General features: G+C 41.9%; 1 protein-coding gene across 8 annotated transcripts in view; it reads left to right on the top strand.

Annotated features, from left to right (window-relative positions):
• Positions 1–20687, top strand: part of LOC139268845 (paxillin-like) — a 138817-nt gene that overhangs the window by 59362 nt on the left and 58768 nt on the right. For 5 of the 8 annotated variants that reach the window (XM_070887608.1, XM_070887607.1, XM_070887606.1 and 2 more), the window contains one exon: positions 1150–1386. The exons of 2 other annotated variants lie outside the window; for them this stretch is intronic. In XM_070887608.1, coding sequence (XP_070743709.1) covers positions 1332–1386 — 55 coding nt within the window. In that variant the 5' untranslated portion in view covers positions 1150–1331. Of the gene's footprint in view, positions 1–1149; positions 1387–4492; positions 4517–20687 lie in introns of those variants that run through there. One more of the 8 variants, XM_070887603.1, reaches the window with a different exon arrangement.

The following is a 20687-nucleotide window of genomic DNA, read 5'->3' as shown; positions in this document are numbered from 1 at the left end:
TGTAAACTGGAATGTGACTGTACCTGCCTAATACTTGGGTACTTCTAGCAAGCCCAAGGATCAAACAGAAATTGTATTTTGGCTCACTGGATATATTACATGTCTTCATGTGATTTCTTTAACTTTGGAAAGCTGTAGAATAAACACTCTGTCAGACCATGGTTTAAGCTAAGAATCAGCAACCAGATTTATCAGCTTTGATTTATCAGCTTTAAAGGATAAACAGTAGATTGCAATATATAGCTTTAACTCTTCCCTCCTTAGACTGTAAATAGAATAACAGTTGTGTTTTAATTCACTCAATTAAAATTGGATCTGAAGCAAGATCCATGATCGTAACATTATGTGCTAGTTAACTGCTAACTTTTCATGATGGCTGATGGCTTCAGAAGGACTGTTGACTTGAAGCATGTCAGCCTGAGATATACTTTCAAAATCCTTTTGAAGATACACTGGAACAAAGGAAATTAAGAATGTATCTCAAGCTCAACTAGAGCTGCCAGTCAAACATATACTTTAAAAAGATGTACATGTTAACTTGTTTTTGAATTAAGTGACTTGGATCCTTTCTGGGAACAAAATAACCTGTCCCTAACAACTTGGACTAAGTGTGAGATGTTGCCCCATCTATGAATAATACGCACTTAAACAATCCAGTAGCAGCAGTTTCAACACACTAAACAAAGCAAACAAATAAACAGATTTGCAATTTAAGACTTGTATTATGCATGGCGCTCTAATAATTATAGCCGATATAATCATCTGTTCTGAGGCTGCAGTGCAGCAACTGCCTAGGCTATTTTCTTTAAATGAACCTGGTTTTAACCTTGTGTGGGCCATGACAAGAAAGGAAAAAGCCATATTCATAGACATTGCCTAACCCCAGAAAACTATAGCTGGTTTATTTTAAAACCAATACAGCTATTCTAGGGCATGTACAGACTAGACTCCACAAATTACATCAGGAAAGCTTAAGAAAGGAATAGAGGTTAATTTAACCTTAAATAACCTATTGGCAAGGTAATATTTGGCATACTGTTCACAGTTTTGGGCACCATACCAGCCAAAGGGACATTGATGTGTCAAAGAGTATTTAGAGAAAAGTGATGAAGATTGTTATATATGTGGACTTGTATTTACTCTCTACAGCCACCAGAGGGCTCATCCCCTGGAGTCATCCCTTGGATTATGGGATCCCTTGGGAGCACAGGTATTGAAGGAGGCTTCACAGGTTGGAGAGGCACTCTGGAGACCTGCCATAAAAGACTACGGTCACACTTTACTTTGAGCTCACAGTGTTCAGTCTGACTCTTTCTCCATACACAACAAAGATGATTTCACATTTTAAACTGGTTGAAGATAGTTCTTATTGGAGAAAAGCTTCAGGTGATGCATGATTCTGCACTTTGGAATTTGTATACAATGTACACACACATGGATTATTTAAGTTAGATTGGGATGATGGAAATAAAGGCATGTGTACAAAGTTAAGGCTAGTTATTTGAAGAGTATTTCTACCTATACCTTCTTACCAATTCACTATTTCATTCTAGTATCGGCTGTAGCTCAGTGGGTGAGCACGCTTGCCTCTGAGTCAGAAGGTTGTGAATTCAAGTCCCACTCCAGAGTACATAAATCTAGGCTGACACTCCAGTGCACTGCTGAGGGAGTGCTACACTGTCGGGTATTAAACAGAGCTCCCGTCTGCTCTCTCAGGTGAATGTAGAAGATCCCATAGCACTATTTTGAAGAAGAACAGGGGAGTTATCCCCAGTGTCCTGGCCAATATTTCTCCTTCAAATCAACATAACGAAAACAGATTATCTGGTCATTATCACATTGCTGTTTGTGGGAATTTGCTGTGCGCAAATTGGCTGCCGCATTTCCCACTTTACCACAGTGACTACACTCCAAAAAGTACTTCGTTACCTGTAAAATGCTTTGCGACATCCGGTGGTTGTGAAAGGCACTATATAAATGCCAGTCTTTCTCAATTTTTTTTAAAAGGTGAATCATTTCACTAGCTGTGGGTAGACAAACAAGGTACTTTGGTGTGGTACTGAGTCATAGAGTTCTGAAAGTTCTAGGATCGATTCCTAGTTTGCAGTTAGTAAGCTATTTCAGCAGAAGTGGTGGTCAGACATAGTGGGCAGTCCAGACCAGTGGGAATTGTTGTAAGGAGCATATTTGGGCTGAGTGGTCCAAACGGATTTTGTATTTGATTCTTTTATTTGGAGCTTGAATTTATTAATATACCATATCATCACAGAGACGAACGTTCACAATAAAAATACATACATTTAAAATTCTCATTTGATTATTCTTTCTGCCTCTCTTTCTTTCAAAAAATAAATTTAATGTCATTTATGCTCTTAAGAGTGAAATCTCTCATGGTGTTGCTCATGGGCAGTCTCCGACCTGGAGTGCGGTTTCTGATAGTCACAACAGTATCACTGCAGCATAAACATGACAGCAGTTTGCCTATCACTCTAATACAGCAAATTGATAGAACACATGATTGATGTAAGGTAAAAATATTATACACTTCACTGAGACTGAAGGATACAGGTATCAAAGATATATTTGTAACGTTATTTGCCTGCTACGTTACATAACTTGCTAATGATGCAAGCAAATTCTTCTTTAAATCCCACCACAAAAAGTCTCCCTTTGTTCACACAATCTTTTTTTAGCTCCATAATGGATTTTCAGTATTTGATAAGATGCAAGTACTTTATTTGTTTGTTTGCCCTTCCCTCCTTCCTCCACTTCTGTTTTTCTCCACAGTCATATACACAGTTCTAAAGCATGCATTCTCTCTCCTTGGTCCTACAGTGGATTTTGTAGGTTTTTGCTGAAGCTGTCATTAAACATTGCCCAGAAAAGTTTCTTCCACTGTTGACACTCCAGTGACCAGTATCTGAACAGGTAATCATTCACTGTAGTCTGAACTTGGATAACTAAACGATTTCAGCCGCAGCGTCTGAGGCCAGCATCAAAGTGCCTCTTAAGCATCTCCCTTTGGCCCTGTTGCAAACATCAGCCTCCTCAGAGATGAAAAGAATACGGTTTGCTCAAAGGTTTGTATTTAATGCCTTAATCTATATAAAGTGCTGAAACTTTTTTTTAACTCCTAAATCATGGTTGTTTGTAAATATTCTGCCTGGTCGTCTCAGTACATTCTGGGTATTTCAGTTTCAGAAAAGCTGGTGAAAGTTACAACTTTCATTATGCATCTCTCTTGCTCTCAGAAATACTGTAACTCCCTGGTGTTTTTCTGCCTTATGACACGGAATACCCTGGTTCCACAGGAGCAATGATAAATCTGCAGATTCCATAATGCATCTGTCTTTCTCGCACAGCATTTGTCTGTAGCAGCTGGAAGTCCCCCACTATCCAAGCCCCAGATTACATTTATAACTAAAGCCTCAGACAGAATGGCAGGAATAGTGAACATTTTTTGCAAGCAATTCAAACAGTAAAAGGTCAGTTTTATGGGTAATCTAGTAATTTATCTTTGTTATTTGTATGCATACATGGACTGGTGTGCAAAAGGCAATTGAAAACTGAATAAATTATTCAAGTGATTTGCTTGGGATTGGGACACTAATTGGTTTATGGATTATACCGTTGAAAAAAAATTGAGAGACTTGATTGCTCGGTTTTCTGCTGGTTATTTATTCCTCATTGGTATTTTTGTTACTTTTTCATTTGTTCACATTTACTTTATTAGATATTTGGCACAACTAGTGAATTATCTGTTAACTTCCCAGTTCTTTGCTCTGTTAACCAGCCTGCACAAAGGGATCTTCCCCCTGCTACAGACATGTCATGCCTCTGAGGCTATTCTTTAAGGTATGATGTGTTTATTTTTAATTTGTTCTTGGAAGTGTGTGTTGTTGGCAAGACTGTATTTATTGCCCAACCCTTTGAAAGGAATGAAGCTGCAGGTGCACCAGATGGACCTAGAAACAGATTACATAGAACAAAATCTGAACATCCATGCAGAGATATTTGCCACCCATTGTATAAAATTCAACAATCACTTATTACTGTCACATATGTAAAAAAATAAACCCTTTAATGTACCAAATTGCAATGCTTTAATCCTATAACATTTTGAAACTATTTCAAATTGCACATTTGAATTTTAAGCCATGCCTTAGGCTTGCTGTGTTTTGTTTTCAGCAGGAGTTACCTCTGGCAGCATAGGATTGTGTGAACGATGTCATTGATGGGAAGAAGTTGACTTGCAAAGTAAACCCTGGCACACTTCGTGGAATTGCTGAGTACCTTAAACAAAATCATAACACGGCTGCACAGTGCAACTTTTCTGCTCTTTAAAGAGACAGTCATCATGTGTGTGAAAGAACCAACAAATGGTGCAGTAATACTGGAGTGAGCAGCAGCATGGAGCAATGGCACTGATTTTGTGCCTGTGACTTTCTGCACACTGCTGAGTTCCTGATCTCTCGCATCACTATCAAAGAAAAAGAGATGGTTGACCATTTTGGGGGTGAGGGGGAATTGAGAAGTTTAACATCTAATGGGTAGAGGTGGCAGGGGAAGATATTCATCTTGATTGTATTCATCCTAGCCAGGAGTGATATAATCAGGTAGTTCCACCAAGTTGAGTTGCTGTGTATATTGGTTAGTTGTGGGCAAGCCAAAATTCCATTTTGTACAGCATGGTTAGTTTTCGTGTTACATGTACACCCAGGTATTTAATACTGGACCCTTTAGGAAGAGATAAGATTCCCATATTTGTACGAGGACATCCTATGTGAGGGACATGCCTTTTGCTTTCGAGTAGCTGAGTTTGCACCTGGATTTTTCAGGATGCTTTGAAAGATGCTAGCAAGAGAAGTGGTTGGGTTGCTTACGCCTACTGGTATGTAATCAGCGTACAGTCTTATTTTGTGTTGGATCCCTTCTGCCTGTATCATGGATGGCTGGGTTCACTCTGATACATGTTGCCAGTGATTGTGCCCTAGGCAAAATGGAGGGGAGATGGGAGACATTTGGGGAACATAATGTTTTGTCTGAGGAACTGAGGCCATTGGTGCACATTGTGAATGTGGGTACACGATTGTAATACACTTCTTGAATGTGTTACTAAAGGCCATTTTCTTGAGTGTTGCAAAGAGAAGTTTCTACTCCACCCAGTTCAGTGTCTTTTGTGTATCCTGGGAGACTACCAAGGCATATTGGTGCTATTGCAGTGGTGACTCACATTGCATACTCATTTACTGCTATCCCTCGAGAGGCTGATGGATTCTGTTTATTTTGTGTGGACCAGCCCACTATGACTGCATCGAATCTGGAGACCAAAATCTTGACCAATATTTTAGTCAGCATTGAGGAGAGATATAGGTTTATATCATGAGCATTTTGTGGGATCCTTAACTTTCTTATGTATATTAATGTGACGAAGGCTACCTTTAAGGTGTCTGGGAGGGTACTTGTCTCTAGCACATAGTGGAGGAGTTTCAACAAGGCGTTACCAGGTTGGAAGTGTTTACCTTCAGCTGGAGCTTACTGGCTGAAATTGGGGCATTGTGTGCTTGGGAGTGGGGAAATGCAGTTCTGAGATCGGTACTTCATAATAGGACCTAGTAGCCTACAGCCTGGCTCAATGTGTGCTCGAATGAGCTGGGAGTGAATACTTGAAGATTTGTATCAGTAGTGGAGTGATTTAGAAAAAATGTACTGACCAGCAAACCTCAACTAATCACAGCTGCACTTCATCTAGCTGTCTTGGGGATGGTGAACTTGGATGAGATCCCAGTCTGCTGCTGTCTTGGAAAACTTCTTATGAAAATCAAGAATCTATTGTAGCATGAAACTTGTTCATAGGATGAGCTGGCTGTGTTTAAAGTCACACAATGCCCACTTTGCCTTTTATAGTATTCCCTCTCCGACAAAAGCCTGTTTCTTCACAGCTACCAATCACCATCTGTCCTCTCGCAGTAATAAAGCTGTGCATGGGACAGTGGAGAGCTCTGATAGAAGTGCTGCTGTGGGATCCTAATGTTTACTCGAGGCAAGTTGCCTTTTGAATAATTGATGGCTGGAAAAACAGGCAGATCTGAGTAAAATGGACAAATTACTATCCAGTTCTCCATTTTTCCTGATGAGGAATATTGGAAGTGGAGGCAAAATGTGTTCAGTCATAAGACAGAGGATATGGTTTTGTATTATGTGTAATTCTCTCGGTGACAAGTTGCAAAACAAGGTGGGGAACACACTTTCTTTTTAAAGGACAGTTTCCTGTATGTTGGATGTGTTGTAAACCTGCACAACTATCCACTTTTTGCCTTTCTGACAATACTGTAGTAGTTAGCTTACTAAAAATGAGACCCCTCAAAAGATGGCAAAATATTGACTTAGAAACAGAATGAAAGGCCAGGGTGGTGCATTGAAACTTTCCGTCTCAGTCGTCAAAACGAACTACCTGTCATTTGTGAGCTGCCCGTGTACATCTGGAAAATAGTCCTCGTGTGCGAGACCTGCTACTGGCATTTATAACTGAGGCCTTAATGTTCATTATTTGCAATCCCCAGCTGCATCATAAGGTGAGCTGTGATGCAGTTCATGATCGCTTCTTCTGTGGGTGCCATATGACTATCAGTAGCACTTAGGAATCCACAGCAATAAAATTTTAAATTCTGCAAATGTTTTGGATTTTCCTCCTTCCCTTCCTATTCTCTCCCCACCACTAACCCCCTCCCACTCCCCCCAAAAATTGTGTGTGTAGCAAGCTGAAAACAGCATCTGTACCTGTGTTTGATAATTCAATGGTGCAACTTCTTACTTGTGTCTTGAGGTTTTGAAGTATTGGCCCTTATTCTGAATTGGAGCAGTGTTCAGTCGCACTGGCTTTGCTTGTTGGCTGAGGGTAGAGAGTCAGTCCTTCTCTCTCTCTCTCTCAACACAAGGGGCTATCTTCATGCAGCTGTAAATAGCGATTAAAAGTAAGGATAGGGGGTTAGCTGAAGCTACACATGAGCCTCTTAACTTATCAAAACTATTTCCTCAGAGCCAGGCTCATGAATTTTAGAGCTGCTGACCAGTAGTTTTGTTGGTGTCTCTCCGGATGGTTTGAGAAATGAAGTCATTTAATACTAATACAGGACTGCTTTCCTCTTCAGTGACAACTTCAAATACAAGTTATGAGGACAGCAGACCTCAGACTGAATACAGATTGTTACTGCCCAAGATACATTTCACTCAGCCAGGTCAGGACGGGTGGTTCAATTGCCTGTTGGCAGCTATCCTATAACTCTACGTTTCTTCCAGATAGTAATCATGCAAGCTGTATTTTACTGCAGAATATACTGTAGTGGAGGACTGCCCATAACATGTTACAGTGGCTGTAACAATCTTCATTGCCACTTGTCCAATGCAAGTGCTGTCTGAAAGTCCGGAGATCTAAACAGAAGTCATTGTACAGTTGTGACTCGGTTACTATGCATCTGATATTGTACTTCAAAGTTGGAAAAAATACATCATAAAAAATGCCACAGGGTTTGTTTTTTTTGACCTGTCTCATTTTTTGGTATTTTCTCTCTGGTTAGATTCTCATCAATGTGCAATTTCCTGCCCATGTGAGTGTCATTCTAAGTGAGCTGGCAGCAGCTGTGTGAAAACATCCTGTTCATTTCTTTTCCTAATGTATATATTTTCATATTTTATGCTATATTTTATTAGACAAAGCAGTTACCCCACATAACCACAAAATGCCTGGAATGCGAATGACTCCCTCCACCGGTTGATGCTGAATAGTATCTGTTTGCTTTCTTGCTGCAATCCGATGTTTTATTTATCTAGGATTTCTGTTCTCTCTATCCCTGTTTATGATTCAAGGTTGAGGAATCAGCCTCTCTGAATGTGAGCATTGCCCCACCACTAGAACTGTTGTAGAGGGCAGCGTTCCATCACTAGAATGTGTGAGCTTGGTGAATGGGAGAGCAGAGCTCTGTTTTAAATGTTTCTTGTGGTTTGTATTTGATTTTTGTGATAGTGGTCTTGGTTGTCAACATGTATGGATACCACAAATTTAAGCTCATGGTGAGACATGTCCCTGAGTTCTTAAACTTCGAAACTATTACCTTTTCATCTGATAAATTATGACAATTGTTACCAAGATCAGGCAGTTGAACACGTGAGAACAATGGTAACATAGATTAAACAGCTGAAATGAATTCGGCTGGGTTATATTTCTTTAAACAATCCTTGGAGATGCATACTAAAAAAGCTGAGTTGTCACAGAAACTGAGGTTAGGGGTAAAAGAGACTTAACAGGTTTATGTTGATTGGCACAGTTTCTATGGGTAACAACATATATCCTGTTTGTATGGAGATTTTGGTCTCCAAAGCCATTTTTGTTCTTTCTCTGTTACTGTGTCTTTTCTATTTGTCTCGTATGCGTGGATATATTTGTCTTGTGCACTCGCGTGCTTTTCCCATTCTCTCTCTGCCTCTCCCCTGGGGCCTCAGGATACATTCACTTGCCTAATATGCCCTGCATGTATTGACGAGCAGTGCATATACAGTAACAGAGAAAGAACAAAAATGGCCTTGCAGACCAAAATCTCCATACAAACAGGATCTATGTTGTTACCCATAGAAACTGTGCCAATCAGCATAAACCTGTTAAGTCTCTTTTACCCCTAACCTCAGTTTCTGTTTCTGTGACAACTCAGCTTTTTTAGTATGCACCTCCATAGATTTGGAGTGCAGCTATGGAAACTGCTATGGGTGTGGTTCACTTGGCAGTGTGTAAAATTTGATTTTTGATAAGAGATGGAATGCAGCTGTTTATGTAACATACTGAGGGTGAGAACAGCCTGCATGTGGACATTATAATATTTGCAATAACACAATCCAAACATGCCCTTTATGGTGCCCATGGACTTTTATGTCAACAGAATAAAACTTGAATCAGATATACAGTGGTGAGCTCACTTCTATAGACATGACTGATCAAGAAAGAAATTGGTTACACCTTCATTCCAGGTTTTCTCTCGTGAGTCACAGTGAAATGTATTGAAGCTTTCAATGTGGAAACCACTGTAATAGTATGTCTGTGTATAACTATACAGAGTTCTTGTTAATTAGGCAAGCTAAAGATTACTTGCTATGCAGAGTTCCTGGTTGTTAACCAGGGTAAGGGTTACTATCTACTTAACTGTATGGAGTTGCAGAATATTGAACAACTTTCATTTAGATAACGCGCTTAACATGGAAAATATATCCCAAGGCGCTTCACAGAAGCATAAACAAAGAATTAAAGCCAAGTCAAAGAAGGAAATACTAGGAGGGCTGACCAAGATCTTGGATGGAGAGATGGATTTTAGGGAGGAGAGACCAAGAGGTTTAGGGAGGGAATTTCAGAGTGTGAGGCCAAGGTGGCTCAAGGCACGGCCGACAATGGTTGGGGTGCACAAGAGGTCACATTCGGGGGAATGGAGATCCAGGAGGGAGGGGTGAGCGGAGGGCTGGATGAGAAGAGAAGGGGCAAGGCCATGAAAGGATTTAAATACAAAGATAATTTAGCATTTGAAACATTTGGGAACAATGAGACAATGATCAGCAAGAACAGGGGTGATGGATGAGTGGGATGGTGTTAGATAGAATATGGGCAGCAGAATTTTGGATGAGCTGAAGTTTGCACAGTCTGGATGATGGGAGCTATCCAGTAGAACATTGCAATAGTCGAGTCTAGAGGTGGCAAAGGCATGAATGAACATTCAGTGACAGATGGACTGAGGATGGGAAGAGTCTGTTGGTAGCGTTTGAAATAGGTGGTCTTATTAATGGGGAGGTTGGAACCTTAGGGCAATTGTCCAATAGGATGCCAAGGTTGCGATCAGTCTGGTTCACCCTGAGACCGCGGCTGGGAAGGGGAATGGAATCGGTGACAAGGGCACGGAATTTGTGGTGATGGTCGAAGATGAAGTGTTTGGTCTTAGAAATGTTTAGCTGGCGGAAACTGTGGACATCCAAGACTGGATGTCGGACAAACAGTTTGATAACACTGAAGCAGTGAAGGGGACAAGAGTGGTGGTGGATGAGTAGAGCTGGGTGTCATCAACAAACAAATGGAAGCTGACCATATGTCTTCGGATAATGTCATCAAAGAGCAGTATATAAGTGAGGACGAGGAGTAGGCCAAGGGTAGATCCTTGGAGGACTCGAGGTAATGGTGCAGAGGTGGGAAGTGAAACCATTGCTGCAAATGCTCTGGCTATGATCGGATCGATAAGAGTGGAAGTATGCGAGGTTAGGCCCACTGAACTGGACGGCGGCTGTTGTGGCGACCATATCAAAGGCTGCAGAGAGGTTTAGGAGGACGAGAAGGGATAATGTACCAAAGTCACAGTCATAGAGGATGCCATTTATAACTTGGATTAGGGCTGTAGCAGGAGTGGAAACCTGATAGAGAAATGCAAATGGAGTTATTAGAAAGATTGGTGTGGATTTGGGAGGTTGCAACATGTTCAAGGAATTTGGAGAAGAGAGAGAGAGATTGGAAATGGAGTGGTAGTTTGTAAGGACAGAGGGGTCAAGGCTGTTTTTTTTAGGAAAAACCACTCTCCAGGCCCCCCTCCTCAGATCCACTGTCCACCATAACTTCACTGCCTCAGTTGACTTGCTCAACAGCTGTCTCATCTCTGTTTCTGATGACCACATTCCCACCAAATTTCTCTCAATCATTCGCTCCAGCTCTCTTGGCAAACCCCTTTTCATCCCTAAATCTGAAGGCTACAGACTTGAGCACAATTGGCACCTGGCTGTTCTGACCATCTTAATGCCAGATTTGATTTGAGCACCTCAAGCAGTACCATCTCTCCCTCTCTGAAACCAAGTCTTATTCCAGAATCACCCTGGATGGTAAAGACAACCTCATGTTCTCCACTGTCAGCTGCCTACTCCAACCTCACTCCTCCACCCTCACCTTTGGCACCAACTGTGAATAACTCATGGATTCCAAAACTGGGGCAATCAACTCACTCGATCGTTCTCCTGTCACTACTACCTCCAATGATAAACCTGCAAGCAATGGTATTTCACCGTAGATTTATACAGCTCAGAATGTTCCCTCTAGCCAAAGTCCTGGGCTGGAAGGACAAAATCTGCAATTGTACTGCTGGATGTTTCACATAGTTCAAGTGGACATCGTATTAATATTTTACTAGTGTATCATTGTGTTTTACTGAAATACTAATGATAACACTATGTGGAGAATGGTCTTAATGTGTGGTTTAATTCTGCTATGTCCACTTCAATTTTTCATCAACATCAGAGAGGAATCAACGATGAAACAAAACTGTTTTTCAACCTTTCATTTTAGTTGAATAATGTTTTCCTTTGTTCTACTGAGTGAACCAAATATAATAATGGATGGTAGAGAATGAGTTACAGGCTGTAATTGAAACGAGAGGTTCAGGTATCATGATAAAAGTACTTTGTGAATGCCCTTTGAACTCTGGAGTTGGGTTACAGCCTTGAAATGGCTACCTCAGATATTTATAATGTGTTCTGGATACCTCTTATTAATCATTAAACCTGTCATTGTTACCAGTTTCTCCCACAGTCTGTCATAAAGTCATGGTACTGTTAGTGCAGGAAGCTTGAAATGCATGTTCGTCCTCTCCTATCAGAACAACTCTAAGTTCCCTGCATGTCATGCCTACATCTTCACTGTTAACCCATATGATCTAAGGTTTCCCCTTTCTCCATTTTGCCTGCTGCTCTGGATCTGAGCCCCAATCTCTCCATTCTTCATTTTCCAGCCATCATTGTCCATACTGTCGCCTCCCTTGCTCAAATTTTCAGCTGGCCATGCTTCCGTTCTCCTCGCCCTTCTTCTTCAGGGCTTTGCTTTCCTATTCTATTCCTCTCTCTTGTCACTATCACTGAGCCTTCTCTCTCTCCGCTCCCATTTTCCCTCCTGATGAGAATTTTGCTCAGTCTTAGGAGTTAAGAGATTGATGTGCAAAGTTAGAGCACATGGGATTGGGGGTAGTGTACTGACATGGATTGAGAACTGGTTGTCAGACAGGAAGCAAAGAGTAGGAGTAAATGGGTACTTTTCAGAATGGCAGGCAGTGACTAGTGGGGTACCGCAAGGTTCTGTGCTGGGGCCCCAGCTGTTTATACTGTACATTAATGATTTAGATGAGGGGATTAAATGTAGTATCTCCAAATTTGCGGATGACACTAAGTTGGGTGGCAGTGTGAGCTGCGAGGAGGATGATGTGAGGCTGCAGAGCGACTTGGATAGGTTAGGTGAGTGGGCAAATGCATGGCAGATGAAGTATAATGTGGATAAATGTGAGGTTATCCACTTTGGTGGTAAAAACAGAGAGACAGACTATTATCTGAATGGTGACAGATTAGGAAAAGGGGAGGTGCAAAGAGACCTGGGTGTCATGGTACATCAGTCATTGAAGGTTGGCATGCAGGTGCAGCAGGCGGTTAAGAAAGCAAATGGCATGTTGGCCTTCATAGCAAGGGGATTTGAGTACAGGGGCAGGGAGGTGTTGCTACAGTTGTACAGGGCATTGGTGAGGCCACACCTGGAGTATTGTGTACAGTTTTGGTCTCCTAACCTGAGGAAGGACATTCTTGCTATTGAGGGAGTGCAGCGAAGGTTCACCAGACTGATTCCCGGGATGGCGGGACTGACCTATCAAGAAAGACTGGATCAACTGGGCTTGTATTCACTGGAGTTCAGAAGAATGAGAGGGGACCTCATAGAAACATATAAAATTCTGACGGGGTTAGACAGGTTAGATGCAGGAAGAATGTTCCCAATGTTGGGGAAGTCCAGAACCAGGGGTCACAGTCTAAGGATAAGGGGTAAGCCATTTAGGACCGAGATGCGGAGGAACTTCTTCACCCAGAGAGTGGTGAACCTGTGGAATTCTCTACCACAGAAAGTTGTTGAGGCCAATTCACTAAATATATTCAAAAAGGAGTTGGATGAGGTCCTTACTGCTAGGGGGATCAAGGGGTATGGCGAGAAAGCAGGAATGGGGTACTGAAGTTGAATGTTCAGCCATGAACTCATTGAATGGCGGTGCAGGCTAGAAGGGCCGAATGGCCTACTCCTGCACCTATTTTCTATGTTTCTATGTTTCTATGTTAACATTTTTAGTCTCCTCTTACCTCTTCCATTCCCCCTCTCAAACCTGTGGCAATGCAACCATTACTACTTCACTCTCCAGAACATTTGCTGCTTCTTTGAATAAGATCCATGCCATGCACAACTTTATCATCACATCCCGGTACTACCTAAAACATAGCTTACGGGTAGTGATTGCTTCCCCCTCACCAAAGCCTCCCGATTTGTCTATACCCACCCAACTGTTGCCGTGCAAGCGTGGGCCTCATTACCAAATCACACCATGGCCTCTCCCGGCTCCTCTGGCATCCTCTACGCAAAACACCTCACCAAGTTCCATCCCTCCTGCCTCTTATTCAAAATCCTTGACCTGTTCCTAAGACCCATGTCAACTTCCTCACCAATTTGTCTTTTCTTAGCCTCTAAACTGGAGCTCTCTTCATCCTTGCTGATTTCCACCTATACCTAAACACCCCTAACACAACTTCTCTGTTCTTGCTTGGTCTCATTTTTCTCTCAAACTTGCCTACCCATATCCACAGCCACTCACTTGACTTCCACATTTCTCATGGTCTCTCCACCCCAATATCACCATCACTGAAAAGGCTATCTTCCACTACTACTTCCGTGTCTCCCTCCCCACCTAAAGCGCCATAGCTTTCCTTACTCGCACTACCCTCACCATCTACCCATGGAAGAACTCTGGTAGCTCCGTCATTAATTCAATTTCAGACCCTCCCAATTCCTCTTGTCTGACTTCCCCCCCCACCCCCCCAACAACATCTGCTTAACTGTTCCCACACTTCTGGCTTTAACATTATTGTACCTTCCAAATCGCTTACCATCTCTATCATTCACGCCTTTCACCCTGCAATAATCCCTATCTGCATTCCATCAAATCAGAGAGCCGTAACCTTAAATGTACCTGGCACACATCTGGTCTGGTCATCCATCACTGAATCTGGCTCGACCATGTCAAGTATGAACATACCTTGCTGTCTTGAGGCGAAACTGCTTACCATTCCAGGATCATCATGAAGGCCAAGAAACTTATTCTTAATTATTGACATGTTTGATGTTTCAATCACTAATTCCAGTCGTGCATTCCACAGCCTTGCAAACCCCTTGTAGAAAATAAATTCACCTGTGCTCCAACGTTTATTCTTGTATCTATGCCACCTTATTCTCAACCCGTCAATCATTGAAAACAGTCTCCTTCTATCTACTCTGTCCCATCCCATCATAATTTTAAACATCTCTATTAAATCACACCTTAATTCCCTCTGTTTTAACAACAGCAACCCCAATTTTCAAGTCTTTGTTCGTATTTGTATTTCCTCACACCAGGCAGAATACCAGTGAATCTGCGCTATAACCTCTTTATTGCATCAATATCCTTCTATTGTGTGATATCCAAAACTACAAACAATACTCAAACTCTGGTCTTACCAAGATTGTGTATATACATACACCTTTAAATCCAGATCTTTTGTGATAAAACCCAATATTCCATTAACCGTTTTTATGGTATTATCTACTTGAAGTGCTGCTTTTAATGGCTGAGATATTGCAGTCAGCATCGAAGGAACGGGCCTTGCTGTTCACTTCGCTTACAGACTTTTTGTGGGATTTTGACTGGCAACTTGCTGTCATCGGGCGTCTGATCCATTGCAGTTCCCTCTACCAGGGATCTGCAGTGTGTGAGAGCAGGCCAAGCAATAGCGTGGCTCTTCAATCAGATTGAAGAAGCCTCATCTGAGACACAGAGTGTAGACCAGGAAGTATACATTAGAGTATTTGTTGTAAAAATCATGTACATAAAGCAAAATAAAGTGAAGGAAAGAAAGTTGGGATTGAGAGAGAGAGGGAGATAAGAGTCAGAAAAAAAAATTCTTTAAATTTTTTATATTTATATTTCTCCAACAATAATTAAATTCTGAAGGAATGAGACTCCATACTTGTAAAATTAAATTTTCAGGGCTAGAAAGGTTGTTTGGTGGTAATTAAGACTTATCACGCCATAAAAATGCACCAGCTCTAACCTTTTCAGTTGTGTTTGCTGGATAACTTTTGGCTAAGTGCAGCAGCTTCATACCCTTCATGTGTTTTAATGCCAAGTCTCTCAGCAAGGTCCCGGTATAGCGAAGCTTGTGGAGGAACAGGGCAAATCGGGCAGCAATCTCCTGATTTCCGCATTTAACTGCGCATATACGGATTCTGGAAGTTGATTTCCAATTTACTCCTGAATAACGGTAAGCGCTGTTAGTCTCGCTGTTATTTTCAATGCAAAATCTAGACCAATATCTTGTGAACCTGAACCCCCAAGCACCTCTGCTCTACCCTAACACCTAGCATTCTTCCATTCAAAGTATAATTATTACTTTCATTTTATTTAATCAAAATATAGCACCTATCATTTAATGACCTTGAGTTTTCCATCTGTCACTTTTTTGCCCATTCGATTATCTTAACAATTATAGCTTCCTTTGGTCACCAGTATTATTTATTATGCCTCCTATTTTAGTATACCTCGTAATCTAATATTAAATTAAAAATTGGACACTATTCCCTCTAGCCTTGTATCCAAGTCATTGATGTACACAGTGAACAATAGAGATGCCAGAACAGTACCCATTGGGACACTGCTGCACACTTCCAACCACTTTGCGAAACTGCCCTTAACCCCTACTCTCTCGTTCCTCCCTTCTAAACAGTTTATAATCCAATTAGCTATCCTCTCCCAATTCCATACCCTCTAATCTTGCCCCGTAGTTTCGGAGTGGTATCTTGACAAAGGCTTCCTGAAAGTCCATGTGCACCATGTCTGCCGTCTCCTCAAAGAGCTTTATCAGGCTTGGCAAGCACAGTCTTCCTTTCTGAAATCTGTTTTGGCTGCTTTTAATTATCTTCTCTTCATCCAGATATTTAGTCATTTTATCTTTAATTAAAGATTGCAAAATATAAATTCTCCTGCGACTAATTCCATTTCCTTTCCCGGCCACTCATTCGGACTGAACTAAACAGTACATAATCTTGGTATCCTGTTTGACCTTGAGCTCAGCTTTTAATTCCACACCCTAGTCATCCAAGACGCTCTTAATTCCCCAATGTACTTCAGCCTAATCCATGCTGTTGTCACAGCGACTCAATTATTTAAGTACACTCCAATCTAGCCTCTCGACCTTCACCCTCCACAAACACCAAATTGTGCAAAATGCAGCTGCCCATATTTTGTTCTGCATTAGTTGTTTTCTCCCTTGCACATCACCTCTATCCTCACTGTCCCAGACTGACTTCATGTTCCTAAAAGCACCCTCTGATTCTGGCCCTTTGCGTGCTTTCCCTAATTTTCACTTTGGCTGCACTCTCTGAAACTGCCTTCTTAGATAAGTTGCATTTCTCTATCCTCTTCCATGTCTTTTGGTCTCCTCCTTAATCTCTCTCTCTCTGGCTCAACATTTATTTACACCGATTTCCATTTGTCAAATACCCTGGGATTTTTTTTTAATATGTTAGAGGTGCTATATAAATGTAGATTGTTATTTCATTGCACCAAGAATGATGCGAAGTGGTCTTGTGTAGAAATATCATTTACTTAGTGCATGATTGGAATGGAGGTCATCCCAGTCCTTCTGTATACATGCTGATAAAAGAACAATTGTCACAGTCCTGGAACAATATCATTATTTGTAGACAGTCAGCTTCCTAGCAACATATGACTGCATTGGTTGTACCTCAGTCTATTCCTATCAGCTATGCATGTTCATTTCCATCCCCTTTTCAGGCCCACGTCATACTGTTCACTCCTTTCTCTGACCTCTGAGAGAGACCAGGATTGGGACAGGGTGGGTGGGGCTTGAAGAGGTGGTTGGATATACAAGCTGCTGATGTTCCGTTCTGCATGTTTGACTCACTAACTATAGACTTGATGCCATTTTGAGAATTAACAGAACTTCCCCAAATTCCCATATTTGGTTGGAGATTTCTTTCATGGGTGACATTGAGATGGTTGCTCTTTGTCACTTAGTTTTGTTTAGGGATGTTTTAAACTATCGCTTCTGTATTCTGTGACTGGCAACTGCTAACAGTACAGAATGAAAGCAAGCCGCAAGTATAAAAAAGAGCTAGAAAGAAAGAACTTGCATTTATATAGTGCCTTTCACGTCAGAGCAGCCCAAAGTATTTTATCGCCAATCAAGTACTTTTGAATGTAGTCACTTTTGATATGTTGTGAAATGCAGCAGCCAATTTGTGCACAGCAAAGTCCCACAAGCACCAGTGAGTTAAATAACTAGATAATCTGCTTTAGTGTTGTTTGAAGGATAAATGTTGGCCAGGGAGAACTCCCTTGCTCTTCCTCGAATATTTGCCGTGGGATCTTTAACGTCCTCCTGAGAGGGCAGACGGGTTCTTGACTAAGCATCTGAAGGGGCCGCATCTTTGACAGTACAGCACTCCATCAGTACTGCACACAAGTGTCAGCCTAGATTATGTATTCAAGTCTCTAGAGCGGGACTTGAATCCGCAACCTTCTGCCTCAGAGGTGAGAATGCTACCACTGAGCCAAGGCTGACACTTCAGAGTCAAGTTCAATCTTTCATGCATATAAAATGTGAAAGGGACATGATTTGATGTGAATTTTAGGAAACATTGTCCTTTGCAGATTAGGAAGAAAGAGTTGGTGGAACTGGTATATACAGCTTCCTTGAAAACCTGTTTCAAAAGCAATGGCCTGTAGATGGAAGTACATCCCAGCTTGCACCCTCCACTCTTCTGAGTCTAAGTTTATACAGCATATCTCTTTCCCTCATACCTTTATCAATGGTAAAAGCTCTTTATTACATATTGGAATTATTCTGAAGCACTTCTCATACTTCATATTTCAAAGTAACCCATTGTATGTCGTTGCCATTTTGAACACCACAAGTCCTCACATGAGTGAACAGTCCATCTGTTTTTGATGTGTCGGTTAAGGGAATGTTACTGTCCCCTCTTGTATTTGAATAGTACCATTGGACTGTTAATGTTCACCTGCACCAATGGAACAAGCAGAAGGGGCTTCGGTTTAACATTCCACCATTGCATGGAAGTGAAAGATAGATTATGCACTCAAGTGCTGAAGTGAGGCTTGAATCCAAAACCTTCTGACTCAGAAACGATGTGCTATAGAAAGCCTTTCTGCCTTTCAACATTTAAACCTAACTGCGCAAGCTTTCTCAAAACCTATCTATTGAACCATGCTTTTGGTCATCTTCCCTAACTTCTAAGTTCTGCTTTTGTTTTTGTTTTCTGGATGTGGGTGACACTGGCAAGGCCTTCTCCTTGAATCACTTGTGTTGATGATGCCCAATGGTGTTAGGTTGGGAATTCCAGATATTGACCCAGCAATGAAGAAGGAACAGTGATATAGGTCCAAGTCATGATGGTGTGTGACTTGGGGAACTTGGAGGCAATGGTATTCATACGATATTGTTGGTCTTAGTTTTCTTGATAGTAAAGGTCACAGGGAAGGGAGGTGCTGTTAAAGTAACATTAGTGAATTGCTGTAGTGTATCCTGTCGATCGCACCTACTGTAGTCACAGTGCACTGGTGATGGAGGGGTGGATATTGAGCCCAGGGGCACTGATCACGCAAAAAGCTTTGTCTTGGATGGTGTTAAGATTCTTGTGTGTTGTTGCGACTGCACCCAGCCAGGTGAGTGGTGAGTGATTCCATCACAGTGCTGAATTCAGTCCTGTGGATGGTGAAGAGTATTTGAAGGGTCAGGAAGTGAGCCACTCGTCATAGAGTACCCAATCTTTGCCCTGCCTGTGTAGCCACTGTGTTGATATGGTTGGTCCAGTTCAGCTTCTGGTTAGTAATGATCCTCAAGGTGTTGTGGTGGTGCTGTTGAACATCATGGGGAGATGGCTGGGATTTCTCTTTGATGAGATGTCATTACCTGCCAGTTATATGGCATGTTTGGTTTTCAATCAGCATTTCTGTAATGCACTTTGGACATTTTGCTATGATAACAGCGCTAGGGCCCAGTGGCAGCACGGGCCTGCCCACACTGCGATATGTGTGAAAATTAGGTCTGTGCAGTAGAGCTGGTCTCCAGTCGTCCTGGTTAACCCTTGCCACTGGACAAAGGCCTAGCTCTGTCAAGCCCGTGTGGTGGCTGATGTGCAACGGTCACCACACGTTAACAAAAATCCACGCACGGGCATCTTCTACCCCCTCAATTGGAGTTCAGGACTAGGGATCGCCTATGATGATGATATTAGTGTCAGTTGTATGGCTGTGTTCACCTGCTGCTGAATACTGACAATACTATATAATGCCACTGCTGATCTTGTGTACATGTTGGTAAGTGCCTTGGCATTTGTGTGAGTTAACTAATTAGAATTGATTTGAATCACAAATAAACCCAGAACTGCTGTAATTACACAGCAGGTCAGTCAGCATCTGTAAAGAGAAAAGACAGGTTATCATCATGTAGCCCTTCATCAGAACTAAAACCCAGAAGATGAAGGAACATTTTTAGACCAAAGTCATGGTCCAGCCCATACTGGTCATTCAGCATACCCCTGTGGTTACGATTAATGTACCACTTAAGGTCATGGACAAAATCTGCTACCTCAGTGGCTTTCACTTGCAGAATGCCACATTTAATGGTGGCGCTCACTGGATTGGCAAGGCTAGCACCGCCTTTGACAAACTGGAGCAGAGACTCTGGCAGTGATGAGGGGTTCATCTGCCAAGCTTTTGTCCTCACTGCTTTACTGTATGAATCGGAGTTATGGGACTGCTACAGCAGTCATACAAAGCGACTTGACCATTTCCATCTGTACTGTCCACGGCACATCACTGGCATCAAGTGGCAGGACACGGTGCCTAATGTACTAAGGTGCTACAATATAACTGGAATTGAGGCCATGATCAAAAAGATTTATTTGTGGCCATGTTCGCCTGCCTGATTATAGAACTCCCAAAGCCGCCACCGACAGTGAGCTGCAGTCTGGAAAATCATAAGAAGTGGCAGATGAAACTCTTTAAAGACATGCAAAATAATACCATGAAATGTTGCAATATTAACCCCATCACTTGGGAAGGCACAGCTGCCGATGGATCAGGATGTCAGTTGGGTCGGTTTGAATGAATTTGAGGCTGCGAGGTCGCGAGGTCTGGCACGTGAGGCATCTTGTCCATCTGCTTCACCTGGCTTTCAGTACGATGTGTGTGTCCAGGATTGGGCTCCTCTGTTATCAGTGCACCCATAACAACTGAGACTCATCAGTCTTCATGAAAAGAGGTATAGAGTACAAAAGTGTGGAAATTATGATGAACCTTTTTAAAACACTGGTTCGGCCTCAACTGAAGTATTGTGTCCTATTCTGAGCACCACACTTTATTGAACACTGAGCACCAGGGTTGAGGGACTTCAGTTATGTGGATAGATTAGAGAAGTTGGGGTGGTTCTTCTTGGAGCAGAGAAGATTGAGAGGAGATTTGATTGAGGTGTTCAAAATCATGAAGGATCTAGACAGAGTAGATAGAGAGAAATTGTTCCCA

Source organism: Pristiophorus japonicus, chromosome 8 (genome assembly GCF_044704955.1).
Source record: "Pristiophorus japonicus isolate sPriJap1 chromosome 8, sPriJap1.hap1, whole genome shotgun sequence".
Lineage (NCBI taxonomy): Eukaryota > Metazoa > Chordata > Chondrichthyes > Pristiophoridae > Pristiophorus > Pristiophorus japonicus.
Note: the sequence above shows the minus strand (reverse complement) of the source record. Positions and strands in the feature narration are given on the sequence as shown.